General features: G+C 40.8%; 2 protein-coding genes across 4 annotated transcripts; one reads left to right on the top strand and one right to left on the bottom strand.

The window, feature by feature from the left end:
• Positions 1-22,164, top strand: LOC126374255 (uncharacterized). Of its 3 annotated transcripts, XM_050020768.1 has the most exons (23): positions 1-133; positions 12,120-12,231; positions 12,717-12,802; positions 12,983-13,241; positions 13,346-13,627; positions 13,705-13,837; positions 13,946-14,088; positions 14,277-14,463; positions 14,718-14,830; positions 15,408-15,491; positions 16,786-17,478; positions 17,563-17,665; positions 17,757-17,881; positions 17,952-18,240; positions 18,330-18,490; positions 18,578-18,756; positions 18,831-18,970; positions 19,592-19,828; positions 20,083-20,233; positions 20,510-20,758; positions 20,966-21,141; positions 21,477-21,614; positions 21,751-22,164. In XM_050020768.1, the coding sequence occupies exons 2-23, from the start codon at positions 12,168-12,170 to the stop codon at positions 21,932-21,934; spliced, it is 4,176 nt and encodes a 1,391-aa protein (XP_049876725.1). In that variant the 5' UTR covers positions 1-133; positions 12,120-12,167; the 3' UTR covers positions 21,935-22,164. The 3 variants fall into 3 exon arrangements, with proteins under 3 accessions (XP_049876725.1, XP_049876726.1, XP_049876727.1); XM_050020769.1 differs by lacking the exon at positions 15,408-15,491 and having other exon boundaries at positions 14,259-14,463; XM_050020770.1 differs by lacking the exons at positions 15,408-15,491; positions 16,786-17,478 and having other exon boundaries at positions 14,259-14,463; positions 17,566-17,665.
• LOC126374259 (negative elongation factor B) lies at positions 22,103-24,285 on the bottom strand. The gene is made up of 2 exons (XM_050020777.1): positions 22,410-24,285; positions 22,103-22,324 (listed from the first exon to the last, which is right to left on the bottom strand). Exons 1-2 carry the CDS (start codon positions 24,176-24,178, stop codon positions 22,321-22,323), a joined length of 1,773 nt encoding a protein of 590 aa, XP_049876734.1. The 5' UTR covers positions 24,179-24,285; the 3' UTR covers positions 22,103-22,320.
• Positions 24,286-24,352: the final 67 nt, after the last annotated feature.

Genomic DNA, 24,352 nt, shown 5'->3' with positions numbered 1-24,352 from the left:
CTTGTGTCCAGACCCGGTGCGGTACTTTGGAATTTTCGAACGTGTGTGGGTGACTTAAGTTGGACTTGTCAGTGTGTGCTACGTAGTGGAGCGCGCTACGCTTCGTAGAAGCCGTCTGAGTAGGAAAGCTCAAGTAAGTGACGCTACCTTCGTAGCGGTGAAGTTGCTACGCTGTAACGATGTGCTATAATGTAATATGTAGGTAACTAGAAAGTCATTGGTTGTAGAAAGTTTTGTGAACTTTTTAAGTTGCTAGCTGGAATACAGTAGGTGTATAGTTTTGAACAATAAACTGTACAATGAACAGTAGACTGTCGACACCAATAAGATAGTTAGGAAAAAGCGTTGGTGTATCGTGATTTTAATAAGTGTCTACTCAAATACAATTCACGAATTAAAATTAAAATATTCATTCATATCAAATAAAATAGCACGACTAAACTAAACACAATCTAATGTAAAATCGTAATCAAAATCTTGGTTTACGATTAAATATTTGCATAAGAATAAATTAAAAGTTTATGACGCGTTGTAATAAAGTAGGTATAATCTGGCATGATAAAGTCCAGTGTTCCAGTAATGATTGTCATTAATTGAAACGAGCGAGAGGCAGGGCGGCGCCGGCGCATCGTTGTGTGACTACATTATGCAACCGCCAGCGCGTGCACGCAGGCACGTGCGTATTATCCTGGCTGGTTTATAACGAGGAGAGTTTTCATAAATTAAATTTTCATGAACATATTGAAGATCGATAAATGTTTAGAACGAATATGTATAGTGACGTAGCATTAGTGAGTAGGTGTAAAAATGTTTGCAACTGTTTGAAATAGAAGAAGAATTCTGTATGTTCTTCGTTTTGGAAAGGGCACTGCAAGTTTGTAGTCGAAAGACAATTTGTAAGTAGGTAGGTACTTCTGACTTTGATGTCATAAATTATATGGGGAGGTATTTATACTTACGAAAGGTTGCCTGTAACGTACAGGTTATTAAGTTGCTATGAAGTCATTCCATACATGACTTTTACAACATGAAATAATATGTGTGATAATCGCATTTTACTTCTTATGTATTTCTGACCTTGTTTTGACCCATTTCCACTTTCAAATCAGCATCATCATTTGGTCTGTAAACTTGTTATTTCTTCTGACGCTCGTATAAGTACGAGTAGATTTGACTTTCCTGATCTTGAAAGCAGTGCTTCTCTAAGATAATTATTCCTCCTTACCATTATCTTTTCAAGAATTGAATCTTTTCGAATAAGTCCTGATAGCACAGCATTCATAGCCTTGAGAACTACCTTCTTTTCTTCCTGATACAATATGCATTACAATTAATGATCATTTGGCCTTAGCATAACATCTTCTTCGTCCCCTGATTGTGAGACTTTTCCAATTCAAAAATATCTTTATTCAGTAGGTAACATTACACTTTGAATCGTCAATTTTTACATAACGAAACGTCTCATTCGCCATAAACTACTGCAGCTTCTCACAACCTTTATAGTCGGGGAAAAGAAGCTGCGATAAAAACCTCGGCACAGAGCCCTAGACGTTATTTAACTAAACACTTACTTTGACTATAGGTACCTACTTGTATATGTGTTTTTATAATATCTGAGATGGTAATAGTATTGTAACAGTTATGACTTTCTGGGGGGTTAAAAACGCCACATCGAAGTAATTAATCTAAAAAAGCAATATTGCAAATATGACATCAGCGCATGTAAAAGTGAACGCGCAATGCACACAATATGAAATAGCAATATTACTTTTTTAGATTTATTGCTTTGACGTGGCCTTTTTACCTAACTCCCCTGGTCACATTATTTTTGAGACGCATATTTTTAATATATACTACTTTTATCAGGTTTTTTCTTTTTAACAGGTAGGGCGGAAGAGATCTGACCTTTTGGTTTTGTTAATATAATCTACAAAAAAGAATACATATAAATAATATTATAATAAGCAGAAATAGTAATATTGCCTTAGAAGTATTAGACAGGGCTCAAAATATATTATGCACTAGTGGTACGAGTACTATGTATATTATAACTAATAATAGAAAGTAGATCCAGAAGCATAATTTTACATAACAGGATACTTCTAACCTTCGTTAACCCGCAGTGGAGTAGTGTGACACCACGTTAGGAGCAGCGTGCTCCATACCCCCTCCGGTTGATTGAGTCCCTTCAATCCTGTGCTCAGCAGTGGGACGTAGGTATATAGGCTGTTTATTTACAGGGTGTTAGTGACATCGTATTCGTTACGACGTCACTTACACCCCGTACAAGTACGTAGCCATACGAGTACGTATGTACAGTCATGAGCAATATAATGTACCCACTTTAGGACTCTGTCGCACTAACATATTTGACATTTAGTGGGACTTACAGTTCAATTTGTCAAAAAAGTTAATATGACATGGTACCAAAGTGTATACATATTAATGCTCGTGACCGTACGTTAGTGACACGTAACAAGTACTGAGGGTGTTGATCCGGACCATGATTCTGAGTTGATATCAAGTGGAATTTCCTGTCGGGAAATTCACGAAAATTTTAGTGTTTTTTAGTGTTATTTTCCGTTCCATACTTTTGCGACGGAAAATTCCGCTTGATATCAACTCAAAATCTTGACCTGAATCATAATCCCTAAAAGATTTCGTTACGGTGTCACTAACACCCTGTATGTTATGTAAAGTACTTCTAAAGGTGTGAATGAGTACCAGCGCACAACGAGCAAAATTAATATGATCACAGAACAAATAATTCGTGTGTGCGGCAATCGAATCTACTGTACCTACTCCCTTCTCCCGTTTGTTTGTACTCTTTATTGCTTTGAAATACAAAGGACACATAATTTATTATTACATAAAGCATAGGCGAGCTTATCCCTAATTGGGATTTCTTCCAGGTAACCTTGGTTTATTAGGTATAGCGATCATAAGCAAATACCGTAATTGAGTATTTATATCAAGCACTTATGTTACATAGGTACTTATGAACTTTTTCACATTTTATGTCCACTTCGTTACCTGACTTTTCATTTCAATTGGAGTCGGCTCTATTATTCACAACATCAAAAATTACGCTTTGTCGTAGCTTTGTCCTTATATTTGTTGAAACCCTTTGATGTACTTAACTTGTTTCTTGCGTCAAAAAAGTTGATTTGTAAGTAAGTAGGTATTTTATTATGATAACGCGGATACTTTAATATACTGTTTATTTATACAATTTTGAATGGTATATTGCGCACGTTTTTATACAACACAATGGACTTGAAAATCGTAATGACTTTTCCGCTACATTTATTAAGTATTCATCTTGTTGTATCACGTGTAGAATCAGCTTTACAAATAAGTAATGAGTCACAATAATGTTATAAATTAGTGCGGATGCATCTGTGCATACAATGAAACAATGAAGTCTGTACATGATAGATTACAGACAGAAGTTCAGTTCCACGTTCATAAATGAACAAAGATTCGTATTTAATATATAGGATATTAGTGACATCATAAGGAATACCGAGGGCTGCATCCAGCTCATTATTCTGAGTTAATATCAAGTGGAAATTTCCGTCGAATCATCCCCCTCAGTATTCGACGTGTAAGTGTTACTGACACTGTAACGAATACTGACGGGTATGATTGTGAGTTGATATCTGGGATTTTCAGTTGGAAAATTCATGAAAAATTAAGTGTTTTTTTAATTATTTTCAGTTCTTATACTTTTGCGACGGAATCATGGTCAGAAACATCCCTCAAAAATTTCGTTACGACGACACTTATATTTTCTTATCTGCTTATTCACGTGAAATCTTTAAACATAAGAATTGACAAGAGACTGCAAATATTTAAGTACTTATTAATTTACTAAAAGTCTAAACATACCATTTACCTAAACCTACCTGCCTACTTACACGTAGTCTCGATAATCCGTTCATTTTGTTAGAATGGTTAGCACATCGTAGATATTGCGTGTAACGCCCTTATCTAGATGTACTTATGCGCAATATGTATTTCACTTCAGATTTTTCGACATGAGTCAAGTCGAAGTCTCTTACTAACATAAATTCATAGAAAATCAGGCCGTCGCATCGTCAACTTTAACCAAAACCTTTAGGTTAGATTCACTAAAAAAAATCTAACGCTCTCAACAATTCTAAAAACCACTAACGTCAAAAATATCCCAACAAAAATGAAAGGGTCCATATAGGATGTAAAACCAATATGGGAAGGTGTCGTAATACAAACACAGCAACATGGAAGTCTGGGCCATTCCCACGAGCCTTTCGTGTATTGGGAATCGTAGTCCTGATGTTCTGGATAGTGTTCTTGATGGTATTGTGTATGATGGTGGCTCAGATTTAAACAGCAAACGGCTTGGTGTGAAGTAATTATATTTTCTTTAAATTGTTAGACAAAAACAAAAGTTATGGTAAGGCGGACAAGTTTCGACATGTTGCCTGCGTTCGAAAGTCGCTCTCTATGATGTCAAACAACGAACGTTCAGAAACATGATACTTTAAAAGGAACGTTCGGAAATTAACAAAATAATATTATTACGTCATGAATATTAAAAATTAACTTAATAATAATTAAAATTATTACGATGGATAAAAATCTAATCTAAATAAACCGTGAGCGTAATTCGCCACACCACCCCCCCACGGAGAGAGACAAGTTAGTCTCTGAACAACTTAAATTTAACACGTCTACCAGATCGTGTGGTATAAGGCACGGGCTCTGGAGAACCAGGAGGAGAAGGTGGAGAAGGAATCGGCGAAACCATGGCCGCAGGTGTTGGCTGAGCTGCAGGCGCGGGAGTCAGCTGAACGGTAGGTGCAGGAGAGTCTGCAGATACAGCAGGTGATGGCACAACTAATTCGCTGGAAGCGTCAGGCGGTATAAAAGCAGGTTTAACTCGATCAACGCTCACCGTAACGTTTTTGCCCTTGAATAAGATCGTCAAGGTTTTCCCATCAGTGGCCCTATCAATTACTTGATGAGGACCAGTGTAAGGCGCTTGAAATGGGCGACGAACGGCGTCTTCACGAAGGTAAACGTGAGAAGACGTAGCTAGGTCCTTGAATGTGAACGAGGTCTTTTCACCATGCCGAGAAGCCGGGACAGGTCGAATGTTCGACATATGTCGCCGTAGTGATACGACAAAGTCAGCGGGGTCGTTTAAAACACCAGAGCTGGGTGATGAGACCAAGAGTTCACCGGGAAGGCGCAGTGTTTCGCCATACAACATTTCAGAGACGGAAGAACGTAAATCATCTTTAAAAGCAGTACGCATCCCCAACAGTACGAGAGGCAGAGAGTTTAACCATTCGCCACCATGGCACATGATAGCAGCTTTCAACTGCCGGTGGACGCGCTCGATCATGCCATTCGCTTGTGGATGGTAAGAGGTGGTTCTGATACGCTTCGTGGCAAAAATGTGCATCAAACGTCGGAACAGATCAGACTCAAACTGAGTACCTTGATCTGTTGTGATCATTGAGGGCACACCGAAGCGAGAGATCCACTCTCTCACGAGTGTTTCTGCTACCTCTTCCGCCGTAATAGTCTGCATAGGCCAGACCTCAGGCCACCTGGAAACCCTATCGATTGCGGTTAGGCAATAGCGATAACCTTTGCAGGGGGGTAGAGGTCCAATTATGTCTATGTGGACATGCATGAAGCGGCCGGTAGGGGTATCGAAGGTGCTAAGTGGAGCAGTGTTGTGCCTCGTCACTTTGCTGCGTTGACACGCATCACAAGTGCGAGCCCACTCCCTACAGTCTTTGTTGATAGACGGCCAAACGTAGCGATCAGTCACCAGGCGAGTCGTGGCTCGAATGCCGGGGTGACTAAGACTATGTAATTTGTTAAAAATTACGCGCCGCAAATCTGGAGGGACGTAGGGACGAGGCTTGCCGGTCGAGGTGTCGCAGAGTAAGGAAATGCCCGTGCCAGGGACGCTAACTTTGGATAGCATAAGGCTGGAATTATCCAGAAGTTGGGTCAACTCCTCGTCTGCTTCCTGAGACCGAGCAAGAGCTTCGTACTCTTGTTCCAGAGAAATCGCGTCTACTCGAGACATAGCATCCGCGACAACGTTGTCCTCGCCTTTTATGTACTTTATGTCAGTTGTAAATTGACTTATAAAGGACAATTGGTTAAGTTGTGCTGGTGGGAGTCTTTCGCGGCGTTGTAGGAAAGCGTAGAGCAACGGCTTGTGGTCCGTGAAGATGGTCACGTGTTGGACTTCAAGGATATGCCGAAAATGTTGTACGCTTTCGTACACCGCCAAGAGTTCCCGATAGTACGCAGGCCACTCAGACTGACGAGGGGTCAGCTTTCTGCTGAAGAATGCAAGGGGGAACCACTGTCCGTCGATGAACTGCTGTAAACAAGAGCCAATGTGCACACTTGACGCGTCGGTAAATAAACCGAGAGGCGCATCGTCAATAGTGTGATGTAGCAATGTTGCATCGGATAAGCTCCTCTTGCACTCCTCGAACTTCTGCAATAGCTCGGGCGTCCAGGGATATGGTTTGGCGCCCTTGCTGTGAGTAGCAGCCAAAGCATCTATGAGCGGGGCCTGGAACTGTGCAGCATGAGGAATGAAACGGCGATAATAATTTAACATGCCGAGGAATCTCCGCATCCCTTGCACTGTTTCAGGGGGTGTAAAATCCAGAAGGGCTTGAATGCGATCCTGAGGTGGCCGAGTACCTTCAGCATTAATAAGGTAGCCGAGAAAGGTAACCTCACTGGCTCCAAGGACGCACTTAGAAGGGTTGACAACAACGCCGTAATCGTGAAGTCTCTGAAATAACGCTCTGAGATGTTGCGCGTGTTCGGCGGGACTCTTAGAAAACACCAGAATGTCATCGACGTAGGCGAAGCAGAAAGTGAAGCCACGTACCACCTCGTCGATAAAGCGCTGGAATGTTTGTCCAGCATTGCGTAACCCGAACGTCATATAGGGGAACTCAAAAAGTCCAAAGGGCGTGATGATAGCAGTCTTGCCGATGTCATCGCCGTGAACAGGGATCTGTTGGTAAGCTTTGACCAGGTCTACAGTGCTAAACACCGTGCAACCCGCCAAGTTTTGTGAGAAGTCCCCGATATGACGGACGGGATACCTGTCCGGGATAGTGCGCGCGTTAAGGACACGGTAGTCGCCACAGGGGCGCCATGTCGAATCCTTTTTGGGCGCTAAGTGCAGAGGTGAAGACCATGCGCTTTTGGACGGCCTCGCGGTACCGCATCGCACCATGTCCTCAAACTCCTTCTTGGCAGCGGCCAGTTTTTGAAGAGCTAACCGGCGAGGGCGGCATGATACGGGAGGACCATCTGTAGTTTTAATGTGGTGGACAGTACTGTGCTTAGTGATTCTAGGCAAGCCAGGAGGTCGTGTAACGTCTGGAAACTCAGCGAGAATTGCTGAATAAATAGAGCTTCCAGCATCTACAGCTCTGACACTCGGCTGTTCAACATCGATTGAAGACACCGCAGAACACAAGCCAGTAGTGTTGTCCACAAGAGAATTGTTGCGGCAGTCGGGGAGTAGGTGATAATGAGCCAAGAAATCAGCTCCTATTATCGCTCTTTCCACATCAGCAACGACAAACTGCCATGCAAATGAGCGACGCAGCCCCAAATTGAGACAGAGGTTGACCGTTCCAAATGTTCTAATTTTGCTACCATTAGCTGCACTGAGCTCATAGTCAGAAGTTTCCCGACGACGTGGGAGCCAGTTGTGAGGGTAACAGCACAAGTCGGAGCCGGTGTCAATAAGAAATTGACGTTTAGTGACCTGATCTGTAACAAAAAGTCGACGGCTGCGGAGTGAGCAATCAGTTGCCGCCGCTACTGACCGCTCCGAGGGTTTTCCGGCTTCCAATTGCAGGGGGCGATGCACTTGACAGCTCGCTTCCCGAAGCGTTTGTGATACCAACACAGCTTGGCAGAAGCAGGTGAAGCTGCGCGTGCAGATTGCCTATTGGAGCTGGTGCTGCGGGACCGTTGGTTGTTGGAGGTCAAAGAGTTTACTCGATTTGTGAGTTCTTCGACCTTAAGAACCAATGTCTGAAGTACATCAGATTCGTGTGCAGGCGCAGGCGCATTGACGGTGGTGGAGAAGACTGAACTTGATCGTCCGGTAAGTTCGAGGATCTTATCGGCTAAGTCGGCCAATTTATCCAGGCTTAGCTCAGGCTGGGATGCGAGAATGACCTGAATATTATGTGGAAGGCGACGCATCCATAACTGCCTCAGGATACTTTGATCTGAAAGTGAGACACCAGCCAATGACCTTAGGTGCCGGAGGAACTGAGACGGTTTTCTGTCCCCAAGTTCCTCGTCGGTAAGTAGCTGCCGAACCTTTTGCTCCTCCGACATGGACAGTCTTCGAATCAGTTCGTTCTTGAGTGTGGAGTACTTTTCTCCAGTCGGGAGAGGACGTGTGATGATGTCTTCCACTTCACCTGCAAGCTTATAATCAATTTGACCAACAATGCAATTGTACATGGTGGCGTCGGATGAAATGCCTGCCATCTGGAATTGAGCCTCTACCTGTGCGAACCATACCGATGGCTTATCCGGCCAAAATGGTGGAAGTTTAACTGACACCCTACAAGCCTCTTGTTTAGTATTAGGCTGCTCTTCGAGAACAGCCTTGTCAGCAAGAATTTTCTCCAACTGATCCTTCAAAGCCTGTACCTCCGCCATGGTTTAATACAATGTTAAAAAATAGCACAACAATAAAATATTAAAATGTTATATAAACATGTAAATAAAAATGTTATGTGCACCCCCAAAGTAACAAACACACTCAGGAGAATATTAACATTCAATAAAAAGTAATAAACCAAAATGCACAGTAATAAAATCCCTTATTAAAATGCACCATATGAAAATACCCTTAAAAATTAATGTTAACAGTACCGCAACCAAAATTGTTTAAAATTATAATAAATAACTAAACACACAACCAGAAAATTAATATTAAACATCCACAGTCATGAACACAACACAATAAAAATAAATTTTAAGTTGTAAAATATTTTTGTTAAGAGTCCGGAATGTTATTTGTAATTTTTTTGTTTTTTTTTGTTGAAAAGTCCATGCAGAAGTATGTTGAAATAACACCAGTAGGATGATGAAACTCGTCGTATGCGTTTGTTAAAAGTCCATGCAGAAAGAAAATGAAATATATCACCAGCGTGCAGAATGATGAAGCCAGTCGTCTCCGCGTCATGCAGTTAGTGGGTTAGATTTGACGTCACAAACACGGAATCACAACACCAGGGAACAGTCCAGCACCATTAAAATACGCTTCCCAGCCGATTAAAAAGTTTTTTCAAGCCGGCCTTCGCCGCTATGAAGTGTAGAGAGGGGTCACCAATTTCGTGTATTGGGAATCGTAGTCCTGATGTTCTGGATAGTGTTCTTGATGGTATTGTGTATGATGGTGGCTCAGATTTAAACAGCAAACGGCTTGGTGTGAAGTAATTATATTTTCTTTAAATTGTTAGACAAAAACAAAAGTTATGGTAAGGCGGACAAGTTTCGACATGTTGCCTGCGTTCGAAAGTCGCTCTCTATGATGTCAAACAACGAACGTTCAGAAACATGATACTTTAAAAGGAACGTTCGGAAATTAACAAAATAATATTATTACGTCATGAATATTAAAAATTAACTTAATAATAATTAAAATTATTACGATGGATAAAAATCTAATCTAAATAAACCGTGAGCGTAATTCGCCACAAGCCCATCCTAGCCCATCCCATGCTCCTTCATTCAATAGTTAGCCAACAAGTTTCACACCATTTTGTCATGCGTGATTGGGCGCCATGAACAGTCCCGGTCCATCCCAACATCCGCGTACTCTTTCAATTTGAGGAAATGTCTGCCTAATAAAAGATTGACTTTCACTGCCTCCCTTTGTCTGTGTAACCTTTTATGGTTATGTAATGCATTGAATCCAGTTTATGAGAAATATGAGGGGAAATCACATTACTGCTGACTCTTGGACCACAGAGAGATAAAACTCTAAGAAAGAGGATATCTCAGTTTTGTACAAAAATTAAATCTATGAACCGTGCACGGCTATTCTAATAAAAGGCATTTCATAAGAATTGTAACATTGACCGGAACATGGAAGTACCATACGTGCATACGGTACTTTCATTACCGTAAGTCCCTTTTACAAATCAGGCAAATCATAATATGAATCATTAATTGCCTATGGCATATCAGGTACAGTTTCGATTGTGCGAATGCTAAAAAAATGAAGCCAGACAGCGATTTCACGCTAAAGATAACTGTACAAAATTTGGATACGTCATTTTGTGGATCGTTCGGACGAGGACATCGGTCGAAGCACAATAGACAGGATGTGGGCATCCGCTTTCCATCGCCACAATTTTTGGAAACGCCAAAATTTTCATAGTTTAGAAGTCAGGCCTTCGCAGCGCAGCTTTGTCATGTAGATTAGTTGTTCACCAAATCTGCTTTGTTACTCTTCGTACCTACTTGCTAGCTTTATTGCTTACCAACTTTGCGTTTTCATTTCGCAAACTTTCGACCTAATTACGGCAGTTTAGCTGGTTGTTTATGTATATGCCTATGCTCTGCAGACATTTATCATTAAGGTCAACAACATATTACGGAAAACAATGGGAAAAACAAACGCATATACGAGTAATATCCATGTATTTATGTGCCTGCCTGACGATGTTCTTACAAGTCTGCATAATATTTACTTTTTAGTCGTGTATGCATTTTATAAATATTATGTCGGAGAAAAATAAACACAATAAGATTAGTAATCAGTAACTCCACTGGAGACGACAACATCCATACATACACATGTCAAACTGGGACTAGATTGTAATAAAATGACTTTAAAGCCCATTTATTAAAGGTTTGCATGTATATGGAGGGAATGTTATTACTAAAAAGTAATTGCTACTCATTTCACGCGTCTGCGCAATGTAACGGGATCGATGTCAGTCGGATCCATTTCAATATGTCGACAACGATCAATAGCCCAGCAGTACAGTTATTGTAGTTATCGAAGTACTTAGAGCATGCCGTGCGTTTCTATTTTATACTCGCACTAAACTAAATAGCTGACTCTTTGTGCTTTCAGTGGCGCGTACGCAGCGTCACGTTTTGTTAGAGCCTCGTTATTTTGGTACTTCGTTAGTTTATTGGCCATTGGCTCTAGCATAGTTGCATATATCATCAAGTTTACTTTCTCTCTACTTTGACTTCTACATTCAAATGTTGTTTATTTCACATCGAGCGCTATTTACCTATGAGTTATGGCCTACTAAATGTAGATGCTTAATGACTGTAGCAATTTTCATAAAGCTGAAGGCCGAAATGAGGAGCAATAATGACATACCGATGGCGTATATAAACTGCCGTGTAATATTTCCATGGTAGCAACCTTGTTCTCGATTGTCTCATCTCATTCACTTGGTGCAACGGACCGGTGATCGTTTTGCAAACAAAATGCACGAGGACACGAACGCCCGATTTGTGCAAATTTGGTGGGACAGAAACTTTAATGATCGTGTTTTGTTTTGACTTATCCTACCATCAGTCGCTGGTGAAGTCATAATGAACACCTATTATTATAACAATTGTAGTTTTACGTCGCAGCATACAAAATCACTGCTTGTAATTATGGGGAATAGATAAACAAAGAAATATAAAGTTCATCGCTCAAATATTCAACGATAGCAAAGACAAAGCGAAATGACTAATGTTTTTGGTAAACAATAAACATTTTAGTTGTGCTATTACTTTCTAAGTACAGCGAACCACGCGACAAATAACCAATACGTAAATGTAGAATTAATAATTCTGAGTACAATTTAAGGTAACCTATCAATTGATTGTTATAGCGTTTCCCTACGTTAAAACCCGTTGGAAATCCTTTCCAAGCGCTTTTGTAGGTCTATATGCAGATATAGATCAAACCAACCTTTGTGGCGGAAAGGGAAACCATCTATGGTTATTAACTGTTTCGTCCTTAAGATCATCGACCGGGGGGTCATTGGCCTTCGATGATGTACTCTGGTAACTGTGGTTGATATTTCCAGGCGAGCACATGAGCGGTCGGTGACGAGCCAGCACTGCAGCGCCGGAAGATGAAGCCGCGGGGGCGCGTCATGCACGCCTTCACTGCGCTTACAATGCTCACCATGGCTAATGGTAAGTATGCTACTGGCATACCTTAACAGCGAAGGAATATAAGAGTGAACGGTCTCCGTGGTCCAGTGGATGAGTGTGGGGCTCACGATCCGGAGGTACCAGGTTCGAATCCCAGTGGGGACATGTAACAAATAATCACTTGCATACCAGTGAGGTGCATAGTTAATTCGTTCTGTTCAGTTTTCAAGGAGGCCATGATTACCATTCGGCCAAGTAGTTAATGCGATCTGAGGCACACCTAAAATAAACCACGTTACAAAAGACCCTAGCGCCTAGAATGTATATCCATTTTTGAGAAATTATCAATAGCTTGAAATGTTACTTTTAATTAATTCATTAGGTTTAATTATAGATACATACATTAAATATCAATCTTCGCTTATCTATCTTAATACCTTTATTAATTAATTATTATACATAATGAGAAATAAATTGATTTCGGATGTGAGGTACATGTGTTATGTCAGGTACTTATTTAATTACAGCCCAGACGACGTGCAACCAAGGAATGGGAAGAGTTATGTACGAACGATTACCAAACCAGCAACTACATGGATTCGACGATGACGTTGTAAGTTCATCAATACCTTTATTACCGCCACCGTGAAACACCGATATAACACAAAAAGAGAACATTTTTATATGTATACTAAGATTAAGGTATTTATTGTATGGGCCATTGTAGCCTGAAATAAAAGTAAGTACTCGTACAAAATAGTTATCATTGACATGTTATTTTCTGGTTATATAGGTACGTGACACCGCACCACCGTTCCGAGTTTTGGAAAAGTGTCAGGACCTATGCTTGCGTGATCGATCAGGAAACAGTCTTGTGAGGACTTGCAACTCTATAGACTTCCAACCCGGAGCCCGAATTGCTGCGTTCAGTCCCGAACCAGAATACGAAGAATCAACATGCTACTTGACGAGAGAACAAGCCATGCCTGAAGGCATCGGAACACTGATGATCGTCCCCAACAGTGTGCATTTCAACGAGATTTGTCTCACCTGTAAGTGTGTTTACATATGAGACGACACTAAGTTCCTGTTTGTCAAGTACAATGGCTATTGTCAAAGTTGTTGCACATTCCAAACATAATTACAATTGTTTCAGCAAATCGTCCGGAAAGAGAATGTCCTTCCCGTCGCTATGTTTTCGAACGTCACGCCCGAAAACGATTGAAGCTCCCACCTTCAGACCTTAAGGAAATCATGGTTGCCAACCGCACAGAGTGTGAAGATAAGTGTCTGGGAGAATTCAGCTTCGTGTGCCGTTCTGCTACCTATGACTCGCAATTGAGAACTTGTTCCCTCAGTAGGTTCACTAGAAGAACGCATCCAGAGCTTTTAGAAGATGACCACAACGCCGACTATTTGGAAAACACTTGCCTAAACGGTAAGTATTCAACTGCTATTTAATTTCTGTAGGAAGTGAACTAAAAGCTGCACTAACGTATATTGCGTTATTTTTAGCCGAACGACGCTGCGACGGTTTAGCAGTTTTCATCAAGGAAGAAAATAAGCGTCTTGGTGGGCCTTTTGAAGCTGACGTCTTCTCAAACATGACTTTAGACGAATGTCAATCTATGTGCGTCCGTGCGGAAAAGTACGTAGCACCTAGTTCCTTCGACTTAGCTTGATTTTTTGATTACGTGATACTTTTCACGTTTTTAACTGGAATCGCAAGCGACATGTTGTATTACTTTACTTTCAGATATTTCTGCCGATCGATCGAGCATGACGCGATGACGCGACAGTGCGTTCTCTCTGAAGAGGATTCTGTGTCTCAGAAGGACGACGTGACCGTTAGCGCGTCGCCAACTCATCACTTTTATGATCTTGTTTGTCTCGACAACCGTGAGTATTTTGTTTGTATACTAAGTCATAATAAATATTAACCTATTTGTAATCGTTAACAATAGTGAAGAATTTTGTTTGATTTTAACATTACTACCAACCACTAACTTGTTTTTGTGTTGATGGGTATGCATGAAAATACAATAAGGTTTTTCTCGTTAATTGATCAGTTTCTCATCGGGTGACAGCTCGCGGCACGGAGTACCCGGACAACAGCGTGACGTCACACCTGTTCTCCCCGGGCCGGAGGCCGGACACTGCCTTCCAGAGATACAGGAACAGCAGGATCACTGGAGAGTTTCATTCAGAGATCACTGGACGATCGTTGAGCGAATGTTTAGATGAGTGTTTGAGGCAAACAAGCTTCCAATGCAGGTAAGCCGGCATCTACTGGGATGTCAATATTGAACTATTAAATTGATCGAATACCAATCAAACGATAAGATAACAACTGGGCCATATTCAAATATCACCGATAAAAACTCGTTCAATAAAATCAAACAAAAAGATCGTTGAGCTTATTGAATTCGATTCGTGTTTCTGTGTCACTTTACTAACGTTCCGATAACATGGAATAAGTTCATTGTACGATATTGAATGAAACATAATGTTATTTTTACTTGTGATAGGTCGGCCGTGTACAGCGACCGAGCGAGGACTTGTCGCTTGAGTAGATACAACCAGAAAGATGGCATGCGATTATTGTACGATCCCGATTTTGACTACTATGAAAATCTAATGCGTGAGTAATGGTCTTATATACGTATGCATAGTTAAGTTTAGTCATATGTACTTACAACTAAAATAACATAAAGAGAGTCAATAGGCTTCATGAACAAGTGACAGTTATCAAGTGGACGAGAGAACATGAGATGCGTAGCGCCGCGCGCCGTGTCTACAAACGATCAATTGGTTCAACTAGTCCAATGTCGCTTCGTCATTGAACCCAAGAAGGGTTTATAAATAGAACTTTTATTAGATCTAATAGAATTAATATCGGATGATTTTCAAGTACATCTGCACCTGAAAGTGTGCATAAGTGTAGGTACAACCCGTCTATTCGACAGGAGGTAGCTACCTATCTAGTAGGTACCTACTTAAGTATTGTACCTATATTTCTGTACATGGGAAGAAGTTTTAAGAAGGCGTATTAATTTCGATGTACTTATTAACCTGATACCTACTTTTGATAGATGATCTATTAATCTGGAAACATTATGTTAACGACCAAACTAAACTTGAATTCATTGAATGTAATGTTTCTTTTGTAATGGTTTTATGTAAGTCATGTAAGAACGTATATGCTTGGGGACATCCAGATCAACTTGTGAGTGGAGATACCGAAGCAGGGGGCACTCCTGGCGGCTCGCAGGCTCCTTGGGGTCGGCCCGGAACCAGCACAGGTTCGATGCATGCTAGTCGGGACCCCGTCGTCACTGATGGTGTAGATTGGCAACGACGATTGATGATGATTCCTTTACGTAATCACAAAATGTCCAACAATTCCAGGTTGGCTTCAATGTTAACATCCATCTAAGTAACTGATAGATACATGCTATGAAACTCTAGATTATCGATCTATTATAATAATAAAGGCTGTGGAGCATCATCAATCGTTTCAAAATTTGGGGTAGTAAAAGCTACGGTGTACAGCCTTTTCGCCGAACAATTATACATAAGTACATAAATTTCATTACCCAAACGACGTATACCAAAGGATACAAGGATATAGGATTTCGATGTTTTGATTGCCAACCAACGAACGTTTGGCATAAAAATGTTTGCTGTTTCATTTTCCAAATAAATTGACTGACGGAAAATCAGTAAGAACGCATAATTTTATTACGCTGGCCTGGTATTTGGCATTTGTATATATACACAGCTAGTAAAAATATTTACTAGGTATGCACCGTGAAAGGTGATATATAGGTTGCCTATCCTATTTATGACATATTTATATTTCGTTATGAAGTTAGCCTTAACTTCATAACGAAATCAGTTAGATTATGTTTGTACACTGATATCAGTAGCACACGAACCAGGGAGGGCCAGATCCGAATCCCGTTACATTAACCGTGATTTCCGCAATCATCAACACACCAATAATTTGCAAGGTGATAATTTAGTCAAGCGTATACTTTGCATTAATATGCCAGACGAAATTATGCTTACCCATGATTTTAAACAGTCAACAACTTATTTGGAAAATTATGCCAATAATTATTTGCGAAGTGAAAAGCCAAATATTTTTCGGCGAAAAGCTATAGAACCAGACATTACTGGTTCAGATTAGAGCATTGGTAGCTATGTCGTTGTGTCTAATTTAAGATGTGTAGAATATTTCTTTGTAGGTACTATGCATTGTATTTCTATTTTGGGTTTGGTAAGCATGTCAAGTAGTTGAATAAGTACATTTTGTTGTATACTGTAAAATAAAATTGTTTCGATGAGGAGTATAAGATATGTGCATGTTTTCTAGTAAGTATAAGTAGTTGTAAATGTAATAATTATTCTATAATATTTATGTAGTTAGATAACTATAGTAGTTGCTTGTAGTTAGATAAGTAAACGACGTAAAGACAATATTATATTTTGTATTTTAGTTAATGCATGTAGTAGTAAAGTAGAAAAATGTGTGTAAAGTTTTACAACAGAGTTATATTACATCAAGACTAACATGCAATTCCTATTTACAAGGTGGAAGTAATGGCGACCGTGATCGTGATCGCGACCGTGACCGATACCCGCCAGGCGCAGACCGCTACCCTGATGATGACCGGTATCCCGACGATGACCGGTACGGCGGGCGACCGGACCGGTACCCAGATGACCGGTATCCGGCCGGACCCGACGCATACGATAGATACCCAAGCGACCGCTACCCACCCAGCGACAGATACCCCGATGACAGATATCCTCCCGGTGTCGGCCTAGACAGATATCCACCGGCAATTGACAGATATCCTGACAGATTCCCTGTAACCGGTAGTCGTTACCCAATAGGACCGGGTGGAGATCGATACCCTCTAGACAGTGGACGATACCCAATTTACGACTACCCGTCTAACGATATCGGAAGATATCCTGCCGCAGACCGGTACCCTGTCAGCAGATATCCCATTGACGTATATCCGGATCGATACCCGGCGGATCGGTATCCAGCAGACAGATACCCGATTCGGGGCGGCGGGAGGTACCCATCCCGACCTTGGTACTCCAGCCGTTACCCTGACAGATTCGATGACGATCGCTATCCTGGCACAAATGACTGGGGACGGTACCCATACAGCCGGTACCCGGTAGGCGTAAACCGCGACCCGTTACCGCTGGGCGGTGACCGATATCCTGACCTTTATAACAAATATCCGCCGACCGGATCGTCATATCCTGGTAAGCAACTAATACAATTAGACTTTGTTGTTGATATAGATGACACTAAAGCTATAACTAAAATTCGATTGGGATCTTTCGCAGCAGGCTATGGACGAGGTGGTTACTATGGCGCCGATTATCCAGGACCTGACCGGTATCCCATTCCAGATCGAGGTATACCCCGTCCAGCCGTTGTCCCAGAAAGGTATTGAATGTATACTTAATACTTTTTTTAATGTCATATAGGTAGAGAGCTTTCAAACGTAAATATCAATGTCGCGTAATTTATTTTATAGATATCCACCAGTAGAACCAAGACCAAGTTTCGGTGTAAGACCAGTACGACCTTTGCCTCCAATACCGGAAAGGCCCGGCGGATATCGTGGTAACTACCCACCACCTGGATTGGATAGACCGATTGGTAAGTATATGTTCAAGAGTCATAAGAAGAAAACAGAAATAAGTCATTTCATCGAATGTCTTCTTTTTAGGAGGCGCGCCTATAGGCGGAAGTTATGGAGGATATGACGACGGTCCCATTGGCCCGGTAGGACCAGTTGGTCCCGTTGGTCACGGAGGGGTAGGCCTGGGCAGGCCACCAATCGTAGGTCAAAGGCCGTGGCAAGGAACTCGGTGCGAAGAAGACAGTTTTAGACAAGTTGGTCGTCAACGTATGCAACGGAGATTTGTGCGGCGTTTCACTACCGCACAGTCCTTGGCGCACTGCCAGCGAGAATGCATTGAAGCACGAGACTTTATCTGCCGGTCGTTCAACTTCAGGTACCTATCAATTGTTGTATAACTTTATATACATATTTGGCTATAGGATACAAATGTAAGATATTATATATAACAAATGTTATTTTCAGAGATGTTGGTTTCGGTGGCGAGCCACGCGATAACTGCGAACTAAGTGACCGTGATACTCGAGAATTAGACGCTGCTAATCCAGCTCACTTTGATAACACAGCTAACGAATATGATTTCTATGAAAGAGCTCTTGGTCGTATTGCTGACGACTGCTTGGATGGTAATGACATAACTGATTTTAATAGACATTTCTCATAAGACGATTGGCAAGAACCTACAGATTTTAAAACACAATATTTTCTTACAGTGTCTCAAGTTTGTAATGAAGATGGTATGGAGTTCACTCTACGACTGCCTGAAGGGTTCTATGGTCGTATGTACACGTACGGTTTCTACGACCGTTGCTTCTTCCGTGGTAACGGTGGGACTGTTAACGTCCTGCGTATCTCAGGAGCTCATGGATATCCCGAATGTGGTACTCAACGGGTTAGTAAACTTGTAATATTTTTAGCTGTTATCTTAAAGATCATTAAAACTGATGCTCAATAATTTGTTTTCAGTACGGCGATACAATGACGAATATCGTAGTTGTACAGTTCAGCGATAACGTGCAAACTTCTCGAGACAAACGCTTCAATTTGACCTGTCTCTTCAGAGGTCCTGCCGAGGCTGTCGTAACGTCCAACTACATTGGCGCAGGGTGAGACATCTGTTCTTCTATAATATGTGTCTATTTGAAATATCAATTTAAGTTTCAAATATTGCAGTAGGTCGCAAATGTAGGGTTTTCAAATAGACACCGTTCGTGCCTTTATAATCAGGATTAACAGTTATTGTGTTTGCGTGACTTACGAATTGAGAGCGCTTTAATCGATAGACTACAGTACAGGTTGTGTTATTTATGTGCTTGGGATGTGTTGTTATATTTTTTGTTCTGTAGACTGTTTGGGTTTTGAATTCCTATGCGTTACTTGTGTGCTAAATGTTTGGGGAATGTTTAGTTGATTGAGTTTTGCGTGTAGCCGAAACAGTTCCTCGCTATCAGTTGTTTTCCTTCTGTTCTGAATAGGTAGTTCCTTTCATTAACTTTGGCTTATAAGTGTGCCGGTTTTTGAGTGCTGTTGCACTAACAGCTACTAACAATAGACTTTGAATGAGTACCTACACAATCCCGAGGTACATGTTTTATAATAATTATAATAATATCCTCTTGAGTGAGATACGTTTTCACTATATTGGAATTCATTCAAAGTCAAAAGCGTTATTGTAGAAACATCAACTTCAAGTCTAACAGCAGCTTTGGCTATGACTTGGTCGACAGGTCTGGCAGTCCAATTCCCATCGAGTATTTACCGGAAGAAAGCTCTCTCAACTCCAAGGTTCGATTGATGATTCTGTACCAAGGACGACCGACAACGACCATTGCTGTTGGCGATCCTCTAACATTCAGGCTCGAGGCTCAGGACGGTTACAACTACGCCACCGATATATTTGCTACGAATGTGATCGCAAGAGACCCCTATTCTGGACGATCGGTACAACTAATCGATCGAGTAGGGTAAGTTTACTCAAGCTAAGAGATTATTTTATTATTTTTCTTAGGTAAATAGTCTTTAAAGGTGATCAGTGTATTACATAGCATTGCATGCACTAACATCGTGATTCTATATTTAGAAATAAATAGACCATAAAATATCTATAGCATGTATACAATATCTATAGCTTATAAATCTTGAAGTAAATATTTAGATAAGAATGGCGTGAATTCCCACGCTTGTTGCACGTGATTTATCTACAGTTACATGGTTTTAGATGCCCTGTGGATCCCGATGTGTTCCCTGAGTTAGACAAAGGAAGAAGTGGAGACTCCCTCGAAGCTAGGTTCAATGCTTTCAAGATTCCAGAGTCTAATTTCTTAGTATTTGAAGCAACAGTGCGTACTTGTAGAGATGGTTGTCAACCGGTAAGTAAAGCGTGTGTTTTCGTTAAACAAAGATAATATTATTGTTGACTAAAGAAGTAATTGTTTTTAATAATAATTCTATACAAACATGTGAATTACGTCAATGGCGAGGCTTATCGTGCTTTATCCAGTTAAACAGGGTCAACGGGAGGTTATCATGGGCCGACTACACAGTAGAGCGCTTGTTGTGCATTTTCTATTAATGCAATTTCGTTATCAGCAATAGATAGAGAAATCATGTGACGGACGTGTGAATAATTATGTATTGCTTTGTAGGCATATTGTCCAAGCCACACTGGACGATCGGAACCGTCGTTTGGTCGTCGAAGAAGAGATGTTAACTCGACTCTTACAGCAGACAACAACAGTACCGCTGAAATTGAGTCAGATGACAGCGCTAAAAAGAACAAGTCAGACGACAAAGAGGAGGGAACCGTTTACAAAGTGTCGTATGAGCAACCAGATGTCGACAAGTATTTGAAAGATGAAGTAGAGACGCCAAGCCACGTGAGAAAGATGATTGAGGTGAGAAACGTAGATTGTTTTGAAAACAAAACAGGGTTATGTTGTCAATCATTAGAGGCCACTGACTCGGTATTGAAGATCATACCAAAGACAAAACAAAGTGGCTACTTAGTACTTATATTGGTTCCTCTTATCTCTATTACAAGACTAAAAGTTTGATGATTTAAACATTTTCGGATTTTTCTGACTTTTTAAAAATGTCGTTAGGTGTTCGACAACCGTAACGAGCTTCTAGAAGAGAACGGCCCAGCTGATTCAGCCCCGGTGGTGGCCGCGGCGGGCGTATGCGTGTCTCCCTACCACTACCGGGCGTTGTTGGTGGCGCTTTGTGTACTGCTGTCCCTTTTGCTTGCTATGCTGACGGCTGCCTTGTATATCTACAGGTAACGTATTACTGCGAAATCTTTTCTAAATATTCTTGTGTTTATGTATCTATATAAATCGTAGCACCTATCTTTTTTGACGTGACTTATTTGCCTCAGATGGCATTAATGCGGACAAATGGGGAGCGCTGAGGGCTCTCATCCGGTAACGAATCGTACCATGCTACTATTATTTAGGAGCACTGCTATTGGAGACTTTAAAACTTTTACAAACTGCTGAATGACAATATTTTAGTTAAAACTTAAGCTAAGAAGTACAACAATACAACACTAACCGTTGCTACTGACAAGAATTCGACTTTAAAATTGACTATAATTTTACGCTAAATTTTTAGACGTTATTGGAGAGTGCTACGTAAGAACATCCAGGCATCTAGCCCTGCGCCTGCGCTTCGCCCTGTGACCCCAGGACCACGACCAACGCGGCCATCGCTGTTTTCCGCTTCTCACTTGCATAAACCGTTTTCTCTAAGGTGAGATTTGAATATTTTGATACCTAATTTTTTGATTCAATTAACAAAATAAGCCTTATGATTCAGTCATTTATAAAGGTCATTGATTTCAATGTTATTGAATAATGTTAGGCAACAATTCATTGATTGATTTCAGTGGATTAGGAAGAACCTTCGCGGAAGTGGGTGAGGAGGCTGGTTCGGCGGGACGTTTGGCGAGCGCTTTTGACGACGGCAGTGAACCCATCTACACCGACCCGTCACTGTTCGAACGCTCCCGGTCACTCCGCTCTCTACACTCTCTTGACCTGAAGCCCGACCGCCGCGACCATCGCGCGTAATTCGTGCAATACGTGCAAAACACATTCCGTGCAGCCCACGTCACTTAATCTAACAAAAAGGTTTAATGTGCAATTTGATTTTAAATACTGCCATTTATGTCCATGCTCATTTTTCCGTCCGTAGTATAATACCAAGACTTTTTACTGTAACTCCAAAAAATAATGTACTTAATTTTAAAAGCATTTATTGTAAGTTGGTACTAATAAATATTTACAGTGATTTTAATTAATTTATTTTGTGATCTATTAATACAATAATCAACTGTGTTTAAAATACTACGTCGTAATACCTACAATAAATTATATAGCTAAGTGGCCTAACCTGTCAATATTTTCAGATGTCTTAAAAAAATATCTTCACAGTTGTAGGCACTGTCACTTTCACTTCACCTGAAAATAAGAAATAAAGAGATTAAATATAAAATGTTCAGTATTATAATACAGTGTAATGCCAATATTTTTTTTAAACACTTACATATTATGATATGGCGCTGGTGTAGGCATAGGCACACTCATAAGAGGAGAGTCCAGATATTCCATCTCACTTGTGCTGGGTGTGGGTTCCACCTGGGCATTCATTTTCTGTTGCAAGGTCTCATACAGTTTATGTACAGATTCATTATGCTGAGTTCCTGGCTGCAATGCCTTCATAAGGGTCTGTATTCTTGTCTCTGGTAACTTAGGGTGAATGTACCAGAGCAACTTTAGAAGATGTCTTGTTACATTATCTTTAGAAAGACCAGCAAAGAAGAATTCATCAAACAAAACAGTACTGAAGTCTTCTCCCTGGAATTCATCAGGTAATTGTATCAGGAGAGCTACTAAAGCGTGCAAGAATGGGTCTTCGTAGGCTCGGCCATCTTTACAACTGCCTAGTATACTCAGGATGCGGAGGAGTGCTCCACGGTCTCTTAATTTTGCAGCATGTAGTGTGTAGTACATTGCCAGGACTCCACATACAGAGCTTTCTCTCATGTAAGCCTCACAGGCATCTGGTGGAGGACCTGAATGTTCAATTGTGGTGATAGCTGACTCTCTCTCATCAGGAGGTAGTTTGTTGTGTAGAGCTCTGACCTGGTCATCAACCATCAGAGACATCAATGCAGGCAAGTACTTAGTAACCACTTGACTGTCAAGTTTAGGCTCTTTGAACTCTTGAGAATCAATCATAACCCAGGCACTAAGACCCAGAGCCAACATTCTTAACAAAAGAATTAAAATTGTATTGTCTCTTGGAAGCCCTTCAGTATTGATTAAATGTTGCAATATTTTAATTGCTGATGTTGCCAAAAAATTTATGGCATATGGGTCACATAATGTCATAGACAGGTCTCCAAGCACCTGCTCCTGTCCTCTTTTGATGCTGTCCAAAAATCCTTGAAGTTCCCTTGATCTCTTGATATCAACATTCCTTTCTCTAATACAAGCATCTAAGCACCAAGTGAATTTGTGACAAGGGTCAACTGAAATAATGTCCTGGATTTCTAGGTCATGTAAAGCCATTAGTAGTTCAGCTCTTAGGGTACAGTAATGTACATTTCTGGTTCTCAGGAATAGAGTTCGAAGGAACTGCAATACCATGTCATAAAGTTTTACACTGTTACCAATCATGTGGGCCAGCTTCTGAACTACAGCTCCTTGTCGCCTTACTTTAGGAGATGGCGAAAAGAACAGATTTGTGAGATTTTCATGATCAAACAATACATTTTCTTTCTCTCTAATATACTGACTTAATAAGGGTGATACTTCATCACCAAAAAGTGATTGGTTGTCTTGCCAAATCTGTCTCTTAACTTCCGTATCAGTGTCGTTATACAGTTCCCTGTCTCTCACCAATACCCTCAGATATTTATCGTCCAAATGTGGAGTGTTTTTAAGTATACTCATAATCACCGGCCTTAAGGCTTTGACTCTCACTACTGGAAAGCTCTTATTTAACAATTCCTTTAGTTTTTTATCATGCTCCTTGCCTTCTTTGGTGCCCAATTCGTTAATATGGGCTATAAGTTTATCCCTTAACTCTTCTAATACCGATGTGTGAAAGTCTAGTCTGCGCACTCCGTGCAAGTCAAGTAACGGTAGCATAGGCCGTAGCGAAGGCAACAAAATACCATTTTCCAGCTGGAATTCTTCAATAGCTTTTAGAGGATCTGTACAAGAAGTGAGCGCGTCCCGCAGGAATACTTGCCCCGGTACTCCAACCTCTTCTAAGCCGGTACCAGGAAGTTTACTTGAAGATGCCATTTTATTTAACAGCAAATTTATAAGTTATGTGTTACATAAAACAATGTTTTACATAAATCATTAGAAAAATAAACACGCAACAAAATTCTACAAGCTGACGCGAACAACAGCACAATGTTTTTGACACTTGACAGTTGAAATGACAGCTATAAAAAAATAAAAACCTTTACGTGT

This window comes from Pectinophora gossypiella, chromosome 17 (genome assembly GCF_024362695.1).
Source record: "Pectinophora gossypiella chromosome 17, ilPecGoss1.1, whole genome shotgun sequence".
NCBI classification, from domain to species: domain Eukaryota; kingdom Metazoa; phylum Arthropoda; class Insecta; order Lepidoptera; family Gelechiidae; genus Pectinophora; species Pectinophora gossypiella.
This window is presented reverse-complemented; position numbering and strand designations above follow the sequence as displayed.